General features: G+C 55.9%; 1 protein-coding gene and 1 long non-coding RNA gene across 6 annotated transcripts; one reads left to right on the top strand and one right to left on the bottom strand.

Moving 5' to 3' along the window:
* TLCD3A (TLC domain containing 3A) lies at positions 1 to 12,105 on the bottom strand. 4 transcript variants are annotated; one of them, XR_006414740.1, is made up of 6 exons: positions 11,946 to 12,105; positions 8,630 to 8,713; positions 5,105 to 5,318; positions 4,180 to 4,275; positions 2,337 to 3,142; positions 1 to 2,203 (listed from the first exon to the last, which is right to left on the bottom strand). XR_006414740.1 is itself a non-coding variant. In XM_044430220.1 (5 exons), exons 1-5 carry the CDS (start codon positions 12,065 to 12,067, stop codon positions 2,876 to 2,878), a joined length of 783 nt encoding a protein of 260 aa, XP_044286155.1. In that variant the 5' UTR covers positions 12,068 to 12,105; the 3' UTR covers positions 1 to 2,875. The 4 variants fall into 4 exon arrangements, 3 of the variants coding, with proteins under 3 accessions (XP_044286155.1, XP_044286156.1, XP_044286157.1); XM_044430220.1 differs by having other exon boundaries at positions 1 to 3,142; XM_044430221.1 differs by lacking the exon at positions 11,946 to 12,105 and adding an exon at positions 11,501 to 11,535 and having other exon boundaries at positions 1 to 3,142.
* LOC123023450 lies at positions 744 to 8,599 on the top strand. 2 transcript variants are annotated; one of them, XR_006414742.1, is made up of 4 exons: positions 744 to 799; positions 6,828 to 6,948; positions 7,520 to 7,764; positions 8,453 to 8,587. It is a non-coding gene; the product is annotated as an uncharacterized LOC123023450 (long non-coding RNA). The 2 variants fall into 2 exon arrangements; XR_006414741.1 differs by lacking the exon at positions 744 to 799 and having other exon boundaries at positions 6,386 to 6,948; positions 8,453 to 8,599.
* Positions 12,106 to 12,731: the final 626 nt, after the last annotated feature.

Genomic DNA, 12,731 nt, shown 5'->3' with positions numbered 1-12,731 from the left:
TTCGACAGTGAAATATTTTATTAGTCCGCTCCCAGCTGCCGGAGTGCCGTTATCCAGTGGCTTAACGGCAGTCTTTCTCATCTCTCCGCCTGTGGGTGAAGGAGATGTCACAGTGAGAAGGTGCCCATGCGCGCGTCCACCCGCTCATGGTTCCACAAGAGAACTGCTGACTCCAGAAACATGCATCTTTTAGCAGGCTGTTCCAGACCCCTGGAGGACCGAATGGACCAAAGCGCAGAGCCGGCCTTGAACGCCTTCCGGCTTGTTCGAACATGTCCCGTATGACCTTTCTGAGGACCACACATGTTGTCAGAGCATCCCGGCGGATGGGCTATTAGAAGTCAGTCAACAAATACAGTACAGGTCTCGCTGGGGTTATTTTTGCTGTTCGTGCTCCAGTGGATCCAGGGAGAAGGCACATCGAGAGCAAATAAAGACACATCTGGCTCTTATCCCTGCTCCCAAACTTCGGGAAGCTTTTTGAAGGCCTCTCTCCAACTTGGGGTTGGTTTGCTCTGCTTGGAAAGACCAAACCAAATTGACGGTGCAGAGCGCCCTCCGTCCACCTGCGGTGTTTCCGAAATGTTGGAAAAACAACACCAGGCTTGCCTGACCAGCACGTCTCTCAGTCCAACACATCCGGAACGTGCCAGAAACGTGGAGGGAGGAAAAGCGCAGACCGTTGTGAGAGGAATAAATATGGCAACCACGGCGGTGTGTTGCTAGTTGGTTCTGGTCCAGCTACACCAGCGGATGAGCTTATTGAGAAGTGGAAAATATTTGTAGAGCGTTCGCTCAGGTCAGTGTAAAGCTTTACTATTTGGAGGATGGTCCACTCAGTGGCCGGAGCGCTTGCTTTCTGGGGGCGGAAGGCCAAAACATCTGGGGGGAGACACAGTTTAAGGCAAACTGGAGATGCAGCCATGAAGGGCAGGGGCGGAGAAGGGGAGGGACTGGCTGAAGTGACAGGGCAAGACCGTGACGCTGGAGACTGGAAGAGGGACAGGGCAAGGCGAAGGGAGCCGGGGAGAGAAATGGCGAGCCGAGAGGCTAGGAGGGGCAGGAGCCAGTTCTGTGGTGGTGCCCACAGCCCTTCCCAGGTTCCCAATGGTGCCTTGGGTCCAGAAAGGTCCCCAAACCCTCAACTTCTCAGCCGTCTCGTCGCCAGTAAAATAAACCAGTCCATTAACTGCCTCCCCAAGAACAACCTCCAGCAATGCAAGTGTGTTTGTTTTACTTAGCTGAATTCCCCTACAAGGGGAGGCCCTTTTCGGGGGGGGGGGGTCAGGATGTGACCCTGGTGGGGAGGGAAGGATCCAACCTCCCCCCTCCCCCCGCTGCAGTCCGGCAATTATGCCAAGCAAAAACTTCCAGTGGCACCCACAGGCTCCGGGGGATAGATTCGGGGGCGCAAAAGCCAGTCCAGGGCCTGGGCCCCCATAGGCCAGGCTCAGAAGGTGCTGCGGAGGCTTGCAGGGCCTGGATGAGGCCCAGCTGAGGCCCCAGCGGTGCTCTCGGCTGGGCGCTGGGGATCCAGATCGGAGCGGGCCCCAGCACTGTGCAAGAAGGAGAATCGGGCGCGTTCACACAACCTCTGTTGGCCCCGTGCCCTGCGACAAACGTCCGACGTCCTTCGTGCTCCTTTCACCCCCTTCTGCGAACGGTCCTCCTCTCTCTTTCCAATCCTTCGGCAAGACAGGGAAGTGCCGGATGGCTGGACAGTTGGCTCGCACGCGGCATCTTCCCACCTCCTTGGCCTACGCCTGGCCCAGCCTCCTGGCTTCTGGAACCCATGCCGGATCCCGTTTCAGAAGCAGCTGGCTTCCTTGGAATATCCACTCCGTCCCCCAAAATGCCAGGTTCCCCTCCGCAGTGCAGATACGGCAAACGCCGGGGGGAAAGAGTGGTGTGTATCCGAGCACCTACCTCTTGTCTTCCCCTGCTGAAATCTTCTTTTAGCTGGAGCTGCCTGGAATCAAACCCTTAATGAAACCCAGGGACCGCCATCACGGCGCTCTGGGATGAGCCTTCATAGGGTGGTTTATTTTGTATGATTTATTCAGCTTCTTTGAGGCGTGAAAAGAAGCAGTAACGTACATCATATGCCCACCTTTCACAGGTGATCTTGCTCAGCCTGTTTCTTCGCTTCTGCAGTTTCACACTGCATTCCCCATCTTTGCATGCATAAGGACTAGAAACCTGGCTTAAAAAAAGAAGAAAAGCTCATTTCAAAGACAAGTTCGTAGGAAATGAGTCCTTCGGCTTTAGAAATCTTTTTCGATGATTATTTGAAAGGAGGTGCTTTCAATATCGGAGTGAGAGAAGCAAAATTTTACCTCTGCCCCTCCCGGCTAAGTTGTGAAAGGAGACAATTTGTTTGGTTTCTAAGAAAACTGGCAGCCCAAGGACGCAGCTGGGATCTTGGTGTGGCATTGTGAGAACGGGGTGCAGAGGTTTGGACGAGAGGAGTCGGCATTGTGTGCAGGGCCGGAGGAAACTCAAGACGGCTGTTGCGGGAGCCCTGGGAAGGGATGTTTTTCCGATGCTTCCCTGGCCTGCGAAACCAGCCCTTGCGGTCACGAATTGGCATATCGGGAGCAGGGCTCTCCCTGGATCTGCCATGCTGGACCTCTGCTCGCCTCTGGAACGCGGCAACGGCCACGACAGGAGGCCCGGAGAATCCTCTGTGGGGCGGCAAAGCCTTTCGGCCGAAACCACCGCCCCTTGCAGCCTTGTCCCTCGGCGACGGAGACGAGCCCAGGTCTCGCTGGAGGGAAGTGTTCCCCCGGAAAACCCGCAGCTTCGAAGGTGCCCGCCCGCCCCACGCACAGCACAGGTGTGGCGAGGCGCCCGCGGGACAGGTCCAAAGCCCCCGTTATCTGGCTCGGTCGGGCACGCTGCTGTACAGCCGCAGGGCCTTGCGGCAAATGAGGACGAACCAGTAGAGCTGTGGGGCGATCAGGAGGCCGTTGGCCACGTTGCAAAGCAGGGGGATGTGGAAGGGCACCAGGTGGAGCCGGAGGCCGACCTGCTGGCCGTAGGACCAGTACATGAAGGGGAAGAGGGCGATCCGGCAGAGGAAGAAGGTCACCAAGACGAGGATGCCGTTGACTTTGTGCAAGAGCGAGTCCTGCATCTGAAGCTGCCACCATGCGGCGGCGGGGGGAGCAGGAGAGAGAGAGAGAGAGAGGTGAACCGTTACCCCAGAGGAGAAGAATCTCGCATCCAGCAGCAGCTGGCCTGCTCTGGTGCCAAATTACCTGAAGACGTTACCTGTCCTGCAAGTCACTGTGAGGGGCTTTTCATAAAATCGTAGAAATGTAGACTTGGAAGGGGCCGTGAAGGCCATCAAGTCCACCCCCCTGCGGTTGCAGGACGCCACGTCACACCACCCCACTCAGAGGCTGCCCAGTTCCTTTCTGAGTGGCTTCAGGGTGGGAGAGCCCCCCACCTCTCCAGGCAGCCGGTCCCACTGCCCTATTGCTCTGACCGTGAGGAAGCGTCTCCTGACGCCCAGCCTGAATCTGGGTTGTCGCAACTAGAGCTGATTATTCTGTGTCTGGCATCAGCGAGAAGAGAGCTTGACCTTCCTCTTTGTGAGAGCCTTATAAAGGGGTAACGTGTCCCCCCTCAGTCTTCTTTTCTCAAGGCTAAACATGCCCATTTCTCCCAGTCTCTCCTCATAGGGCAGTTTCCAAACCCTGGGTCATTTTTGTTGCCGTCCGCTGGACCCTTTCTAATTTCCCTGCATCTTTCTTAAATCTTGGTGCCCAGAACTGGACACAGGACTCCAGCTGAGGTCTGCCTAGTGAGCAGCAGAGGGGAACTACTTATTGTTCTTATGACGTTTATATCAGGCCTTTTCCCCTCCTCCTCTTTTTATCCTCGCAACAGTCCTGTGAAGGAGCCCAGGTGTGGAGCCAGGGACTGGCCCCAAGGCCCCGGTGACTTTCTCCGCCATCTCTTTAGGGGTGCAAGATCCCGTTCTATGTAGGCTTCCGGATACTGACTGTTATTTTGGGGATATCGCTGACTCTTGAAGAAAGAATGGGTTTTGGGAGTCCTCGCTCTCCTTCCCCCAGAAAGTTAACCCATTTTGAGAGTAAGAAGACGGTGAGTGGTCAGATCCCCGGTGTTTGACATCTCCTGAGGTTCAGGGATGCAGGGGAGTGTGGTTACCTGCATGAGGATTTTGCCCAGCGACACGAAGGGGGTGCTCAGCTCGGCCAGGAAGATGCAGCCGACGAAGAAGTCTCCTCGCTCACCCCGGAGCAGCTGTGGACACAAAGGCAGGGGGCCGGTCAGGGGGGGCGACAGACGCCTCATTCGCCCCGCCGGCAAAGCAGCCCGGCCCACGCCCCCGGCATGCGCGTGTGCCGTGTGGGTGCATGCGCCCTGGCGAGTTTCCAGGCGCGCATGGGAGCCACCTACTCTCCCCAGCTCAGCATCCGGGGATGATGGGGAGCCGGCTGAATCAGACGAGCAATGACGCAATGCTGTCGCAACAGGCAAGCCCGCGCACACAGGCCCGAACACTCAGCACCGGTCTGAGCCTGCTCTGGGCAAAAGTCTCTCCGGGACACCCAGTTTTCCTGCCGGCGGGAATGGAGGAGGAGCAGCACCCGAACATCCCAGGGGAGCCGATTTGGGAATGGGGCGTCTCTCGGGGGAAGACAGCCAGCCTGCTGGAGAGCTGGATGGGGGGCACATCGCTGAGCGTGCGGCACAGGGCCCCTCCTTCCCGAGCCAGGCCCCGAAGGCCCATAAGCAACGCTTTGGGAAAAGCGGGCAGAGAGGGCTCGAATCTCCCTCTGTGTATGCTCAGAGGCTTGTGCATGGTTAGAGCATCTTTACCTATCTGTGCAGGATACACAGACTCTTGAAGAAAGAGCGGGTTTGGGGAGTTCTCCTTGAGAGTAAGAAAACGGTGTGTGATCAGACCTAGCGGATGTTTGGAGGTTCAAGGATATGGAGGCTTCGTATCACCTGCATGAGGATCTTGCAGCATAGATAGAAATGCTTCCAAGAGCACTGGAGGGGGGGCCTCCGGCACTGGCCGTGCAGGGTGGGGTGGGGGGGCCCAGCGGCCCAGGGGCAGGCTCACCGAGGCCACGGGGGTCAGGACGAGCAGGATGAAGAGGTGGTGCGTAAGCATCAGCTTCTCCCGGCGCAGGAAGCGCTGAACGCTGGCCAGAGAGTACATCCCGCCGCCCGGCTCCTTTTCCGTGTTCTTGTGCCAATGGCAAAGGTACATGGCATAGATGTCGTAGGCCATGTAGGAGACCACCACCCAGAGGTACTCGCGGGCGATCCAGTGCCTGGTGGGTCGAGGTGAAGACAGAAAGGGGCGTTAAGGACAGCCGTGCTCAGGGGCACCCAGCCGGCCGCCTTCGCGAGGGACTCGAGCGCCCTCTTTCCCTCTCCCCCCTCGAGTCCGCCCGGTCACGTTCTCCGATCGCAGTGCCGATCGCCTGCGTCTCCGTCTGTCGTAAACCATCTGCTACCCAATCTTGAAAACCTCTGCATTTTCGACCCCATGATTTCAGCTACAAAAAGAAAATTCTGGGCCTCTTAGAGATCAGATACTATGTATTTTTATACGGCCTCTATTTTTATAAAATCCGGATTTTTCACGGTTGCCAAATCCCATGGCAGTCGGATTCATGTGTCCACTAGAGGGAGTGAGAGACGTGGGTCCATTCCACCACCCCCGAAATACATCTTAAGTTTTCCTCTATCCTCCTCCTCCCTTTTTTCCTTGCGTGTCGTGTCTTTCAGGTTACAAGGGCTGTTTTCTTTCGCTGATTGCATTCCGGCTGCTTTGGCCTACGATAAAAATACTTTGAATAAAGAAAGAAAGAACACAGTGCACAAGGAAAATATTGCTTTCCTTGTGCTCAAACTCCTGTTAACTATCAGCTCGGGATACCTCCAAGAGCTAGCATTATACAAGGCGGGTTTATTTTTAGCTCCAGCCCTCCCCGTCTCCTTCTCTCAGCCTGGTCATATCGCCCCATTGAATCAAATCTTTATCGAATACACACGAGGGATATTTTAGAAGGAAAACAGAAGATCTTTTGGCCATTAAAAAGGTAAAGGTTTCCCCTTGACATTAAGTCCAGTCATGCCTGACTCTCAGGGGCGGTGCTCATCTCCATTTCCTGGCCGAGGGAGCCGGCGTTTGTCCGCAGACGGTCTCCGTGGTCGTGTGGCCGGCAGGACTAAACACCGAGGTGCAGGAACGCTGTTACCTGCCCACCGAAGTGGCACCTTTTTATCTACTTGCATTTGGATGCTTTCGAGCTGCAAGGTGGGCAGGAGCTGGGACGGAGCAATGGGAACTCGCCCCGTTGGGCAGATTCGAACCGGCGACCTTCCGATCAACCAGCCCAGCAGCACAGCGGTTTAAACCACTGCGCTGCCCCATTAAGTATGTGGAAAAATGTTCGAAGCTCTTTCTTGCCATCCGTTTGCTAAACAACAACGGAGGCTTCCGATCTGCAGGCCAGGAGTCGTCTGCAAAGGCACCATCGCTTTTTAGCGTCCCCCCAGTCCAGTTTAAAGGCAAACACATGCAACAAACCCGTTTTTATGCAATCGGCTGTTGAGAAGCCGGTAATATTTCCCCTTTGCCGCTCGCTGGGGTAGCTCTTGAGCAACCGGGGGTTCGTTCAACCGACAAAATGTCTCTGCAGAGATATAGTCAGCCCAGCTGTTACCGGCTGGAGGAGTTAGGTTGTCTGATGTCACATTGAATTGAATATCAATCTGCCTCAAAATTCGGGAAATGCTACAGATGGGTTTTCACTGGGAATCTCTGGCGATAGGTCTCTGACCCAAAGAGCCTACAGTGCAGCGATAACGGTGGAGGAGAAGGCGGAAGAAAAGACGGCAGAAGGAAAATGACGGCGTAACAGCAAACTTTCGTGTTGGTGACCTGGTGGACGTGTAAGAGAGGGGGGCAAGCAAATATTTATCTCTGTGATTATGTCTGGCTTTTTAAAAGCCACATTTTCCCTTCTACCTACGTTCTCCAGCAATTGGTGCTTAGAGGCATACTGCCTCCAATGCTGGAAGCTGCTAATTGTCATGAGGACTAGCAGCAAAGGATAGCCCTTTCCTCCTCCTCCTCCTGAATTTTCCCAGTTTCCTTTGAAAGCCGTCCAGCTGGGCGGCTATCACTCCTGCAATTCCACGGCTCAGCTCTGCGTGAAGAAGGAGTGCTTTTCTCTGCCATGAATCTTCCATCCTTCAGCTTCCTCTTTGGATTCCAGTATTAGAAAAGAGGAAGAATACACTTTCTCCATTCTGTGTGTGTTTTTGGGCACGCCACTCCTGGCTCGCCTTCCTCGCCTTTTCCCTTAAGAACTGTGTCTGGTTTATTTTCCTGCACCCCTTTCTGTACTTTCCTCCCAGCTTTTCGACATCCTTTCCGGGGCGCCACCATCAGAAGCGGCACCCCAGATCTGTGCTGATGCATTAAGAGATTGGCAACTTGAGTTCCGATTCCATTTTCTAGGAAATCACTTCAAACGTCTTCCAACGGGTGCTGGAAAGAGAGGCCTCCATCGCTCGAGGAAACGAAAAGCAGACCTTTTTCTACTGGAGGAGAGAAAACCCACAAAGGAGCCACGGAGCCGATACACAACTGAGTTCAGTTCTTGGCCGAGCATAAAAAGTGTGGCGTGCAGCGCTCCATTTTCTGATCGTATATGACCGGCTGAGCTCAGCGGCTCCCGAGCAGAGGACGCCCAGGGACTCCAGGTGTGGAACTGTGGGTGGCAGAAAACTGAGGTCTAGCCACATGAATGATCTTGGCACGCTTTGCACCCAGGGCTGCGGAGCCCTTCCGGCAGGAATAGCAGTGAGCCATCTCTGCTTGGTAGGCAGTACGAACCCTTGGATTGGCCAGACCTGGTATAAATACCCAGGGAGCTGGGAGTTTGGGGTCTAGCGGCTAAACTCTTGCATCTGTGAGGGCAGAAAGCCAGACGTACGGGGTGTGATGCATTTTTCCGGCTGTCGTTTTTCCTGACATCCCAGCACAGGACAGCCAACAGGGCCAACTCCCCAGGGAGTGGCTGGCTTTGCTCGCCTTGGGTCTCAGGCAAAGCTAAGACAACCCAAACTGGATTTCTGGGTTCGGCGCCTTAAATAGCTCCTTCCCCTACCAGGATCCCACGCCCCCGCAGGGCTGAACTTGCGCTCCGGGTTTGGATCGTGGCGCTGCTGCCCCAAAGTTGGCTAAAAGAAGATGTCACTGAGTGCTGCATTTAAGGCTCTGCCTTCTTTTCTGTTTGCAGGAAACCTGAGGTGTAGTTACACAATCCTCCTCCTCCTCTCCCGTTTAATCGCACAACAACCCTGTGAGGTAGGCTAGGTCGAGAGACAGGGACTTGCCTAAAATCGCCTCCCTCTAACCGCTGACCCACATGGGCTTGTGTTCCAACAGGATCCGAGGCAAGAAAAGCAGAGCCAAACTGCCCGCCCCCCATGGCCCGGGTCCTAACTGTTTTGCTCAGTGTCAAGTGTGAACCCAAGTAAGGTGGCTGCAGTCAAAGGGACGTTCCTCTAGGTGAAAGTCCCGGGACACCTGCCTTTGGTACACAACATCCTGCGCCGGAATTACCTGTCATTCACCACGTCTCTGCAGTTGCAGATGACGACGATCCCGGAGATGGTGGCCATTATGGCCTGAACGGACGACACCAGCCTGCGGGGAGGAAGCGGACGGAATTAAAGAGAAATTTGGCACCTTGGCACTCCAGAAGATTTCAGGCCCAGACGCAATTTGGAAATAACAACTAGGGCTTAAATGTCTGTTCATTTTTCACCTTGGCCCAACTCCTCTCCAGCCACTGAAAAAGTTTTGTGTTGTGTTGTGTTGTGTTTTTTTTCTGAGCCAAATGGCCATTGCAGGGGAAATTGCGGGGCTGCGAGTTGGAAAGGAAAGAATTAATTTCTCCTTCCTCAGTTGTGAACAGTTCAGTGTGCCCCACAGAAATGTGGGTTTGCAAGCATGACGGTGAAGCTGAAACATCTTCGGCAGAGAATGGTGGATGGATATTCAGGGCTCGGGGGAAAAGATTCGGGATCCGTGCCCGACAGCACTCCTGAATGGCACATTATGGTATCATTTCGGACTGCCGATTTCCTGCGATGGCTCGCAAACAAACACGAGTCGATTTCATCCATCACCATCCTCGGGACCGGAGTGGGTTTTTACGTAGCTCCGCTCCCGTTTCTCCATCTGGCAGCGATGGACATGTGCCGCTCCCAGGATACCTGGCCTACAGTGCCCATCAGCACAGCACAGGGCACAGGCCGATGGGCATCGTAGGTCAAAACACAAACTGCCCACCCTGGTGAGCAGAGTTCTTTTTTACTGGTTTTTCTTATGGCACCAGAATAATGGGGGATATACAAGCCCGTCGTGTGGCGGGGGAACTCTTAGGTTCGGTAAAATACAGAATAATTTCAGGAGAAGCTGAAGCTGAGCCAGGAGGCTGGCAAGAGAGGTGTTAATCGCTGCAGGAAGTGTCTTCCGGAGGAGAGAGAGGCCTTGAAGGGGGAGTGGAAAGGAGTATCCAGGTACAGGGCCCAAGGCACCCAGGCTGCAACGCTCTGTGCTCGGTCCAGATTATAAACTATATGGCCCAGGCGCGACGTCTCTAAGACGCCGTCTGCCCTTTATTTCATCAGGGCAGCTCTCAGTCCTGGTGCCCTCCAGATGCGGACTGACGCTCCAAGCAGCCCCAGCCATATGGGAATTGCAGTCCTAGAGGACACCAGTCAGAGAAAGCTGCTCACGGAAACCACTTTGCATGTGTTTGGCCTTCCTATAATAACCAGGTAAGGGAAGACCAGCTTGACAAATATCCTATTGCAAACTCAAGGGGCTGAGAGGGTGCCCAGCCGTTCACAACCATGGCAGGACTCGAACCCGGAATACCCCCATCTTCAGCTCACGGTAACTTGAACTGGAAGGGTGGAAGAGAAAGGAGGAAGAGAAGATAAACACACGCTGGCAGCGTTGCCGTAAACCGTATGAAAGCGCGAGCTGGCAAGGTCACGGTGTACAGGTAAACTAGGCAAATAACTTTAAACCAATAAACTTCGGCCTGCCACTCAAGCATCCATTCCTTGGTAGAAATGGCATATTTTGCTTGGCAGAGCAGGTCTCTGGCATCCGTGTGGGTGGGGAGCAAAGGAACCCATTTCCTGCACGGGGTTTAGGGTGCTTAACTGTGTCCCCACCTCATTTGGCTGCCTTTGCCCCAGTGCTCATGGACGTATTTCCTGGTTCCTTTGTTGTGGTTTTAAGGGGCATGCTGGGAACCTGGGCTTTTTCCCTGGCTAAGTTTGCATATGATTGGGTCTGTGGGCAGTGAAGGGCATTTTCAGACCTTTGCCCCCCAACTCTTAGGAAGATTTGCTTCCAACACGCGAGAAAGGTCTTGAATAGGGGGAGAGAATTAATTGTTACACTGATATTCCTGGCCCTTTCCTTTTCTTCCTCTCCTCGGCTGACTCACAGAACAACCCTGCAAGGTAGGCCAGGGGGGAGAATCCAGGGCTGACACAAAGGTTGCCGAGGGACCCAGATTTCCCGCCTCAGCCCAGTGCCTGAACAGTGACTCCATGCCGGACAGAAATGTGTGATTTACGATGTGATTCTCGCAGGGCGTTTGGGGAATTGTTTCTCCGGGGAAGGAGATGCTTTCTTTCCCACTCCTCCCAACGGCGGCCTCTGACATTTTTCCCATGCAGTATTTTTTAGCCGTTCAGCGTGCTCACAGCGCGGCTTTGCTCAATGAAATGAGCCCTGCAGTGGCAAAATAGCCTCGTTTTTATTGTTCGTGCTGCCGAACTGTAATTATGTTGTAATTATGCGGGAATCACCGGACATCTCTGTGTGAGGCAGGAAAGAATTCTTGCCCGAAGAATTAAAAAAACACGTTTCTTTCAGTAAGCAAAGCATTGTGATTAAAACCTGTTTCATACTCAAAGCTCTTCCTGAGAGCTGTCTCCTAACCTGGATTAGAACCGTCCCCTTTTCATCTGGATTCGGCTGCCCCCCTTGAATCCAAATCGCAAACTTGACTGCTTGACACAGTTTTCCCAACAACCTTCCCGACAGGTTGGACTCTGCAGCTTGGGAAGGGAATATCTGACTGTTCCTCTTTCGCAACGTGACTCTACTTGTACGCTACACCAAAGCCCAGGTGCCTCCTCTGAGGGAGGCTCCGAGGACAACAAAGATGGATGACGGGGGCTTCTTCGTGGTGGCCCCGATTATGGGATGCTCTTCCCACTGGCCTGCCTGGCTCTTTTCAATGGCAGGTAAGCCCATCCTCTCTCTCGGGCACTCGGTGGAAAATGATGGGACCTGTCCGGGAGTCGTCGTTTTTAATCAAACTTCGTTTCAGCTCTTTAATCACAAATGTAATCACAGCTGTTAGACTATTTTAAATGGTGCTTTCAGATCTTTTCACTGTACCTGGGTGCTGTGCCCGGTTTTTGAGTCGATGCAAACAGTCCAGAACTAAACACGTGAAATAGCTTCCCTCCCCACACCGCTAGGGCGCATGAGCCAAAGGGGGTGGATGATAGGCGTTGTAGTCCACCATGCCTTGCGGGGAGTGTGGGGCACGGCTGCCCCAAGAAGGGGCGGATCGCACTCCCTTTGAATGGAGGAGCCGGGCTTGAGCTCCCGCGCCCCCCAGCGCGCGTTCTCACGTGCCGGCTGCAGCATCCGGGCGCGACCCCGCACCGCCCCTGCCTTGCCCCGGAGCCCCGATCCGGCGCCGTCTCGCCGCACGCGCGCCCCTCCGGGAACGTTGCGCCGCTTCTCCCGCGGCTCCATCCGGTTGCATAAGAGGATCCGGGCGGAACGGCTCGCCCGCGCCGCCCGCCCCCCGCGCGCCCTCGGTGCCAGCCGGTACCTGCTGCTCAGCACGACGCGGTCCTTGAGGCTCCATGCCGGCGCGATCCGGCGCAGGCTCCGGATGCAGCAGGCGAACAGTCCCGGGAACAAGAGCGCCCCGAGGGCCAGCGTCTGCCACATCGCCGGCCCCCCGCCGCGTCCGGGCGCTCCGCGGGAGAGGCCGCTCCGAAGGCGCACTCGGCGGCGGCGCGCCCGCAGCAGGCTCCGGAGCCGCTCCCCCGGCGGGACGCCCCCTCCCCGCGCCGGATTTATCCCAGTAGGCCGGGCGGCGAGGAAGAGGAGGGAGGAGCCGCCGCCGCCGGGATGGAGGGGCGGCTCGGCCCGCCTTCTGACTGCCGGAGCGGCCGGCCCTTCTCCCGGGCTCGGGAGCAGCTTCCCAGCGGGAGGGAGCGGGAAGGCGAGGCGGGGAGGAGACCGACCGCCCGCCCGCCCCCTCGGCCGCCCCCCCCCGCGGCCCGAGCCGCGCCTGCTTTTCCTGCCTGCTGGGCGGGCGTCCCACGCGGAGAAGTTTGGGACTTTTGCGAAGCGGGCGGCGCTGCATCCGCTCGGGACGCGGAGGCCTCGGGCGTTCCACCCGCGGATCGTTGGGGCTCGGGCGTTCCACCCGCGGAACGTTGGGGCTCCGGGCGTTCCATCCGCGGAACGTTGGGGCTCCGGCCGTTCCATCGCTCCGATGGGCGGGGGGGATCCAGTCCCCGCATTCCTGGGCCTGCTGGGGTCCTCCAGCAGCGTGGTTTAGCCAGGGTGAGTCGAGAGGGCGTGCAGTCCTCAAGGGGCATGGCAG

The sequence above is a fragment of the Varanus komodoensis genome, unplaced genomic scaffold (assembly GCF_004798865.1).
Source record: "Varanus komodoensis strain SLA01 unplaced genomic scaffold, ASM479886v1 scaffold20_1, whole genome shotgun sequence".
NCBI lineage: Eukaryota > Metazoa > Chordata > Lepidosauria > Squamata > Varanidae > Varanus > Varanus komodoensis.
Note: the sequence above shows the minus strand (reverse complement) of the source record. Positions and strands in the feature narration are given on the sequence as shown.

Excerpts from the sequence above, each read along its gene's own strand:
- TLCD3A (XM_044430220.1), bottom strand. The coding sequence starts at position 12,067 with ATGTGGCAGACGCTGGCCCTCGGGGCGCTCTTGTTCCCGGGACTGTTC. Across the intron at positions 8,714-11,945 it reads CGCGTCGTGCTGAGCAGCAG|GCTGGTGTCGTCCGTTCAGG; the intron begins GTACCGGCTGGC and ends TCCTCCCCGCAG. Across the intron at positions 5,319-8,629 it reads AGAGACGTGGTGAATGACAG|GCACTGGATCGCCCGCGAGT; the intron begins GTAATTCCGGCG and ends TCGACCCACCAG.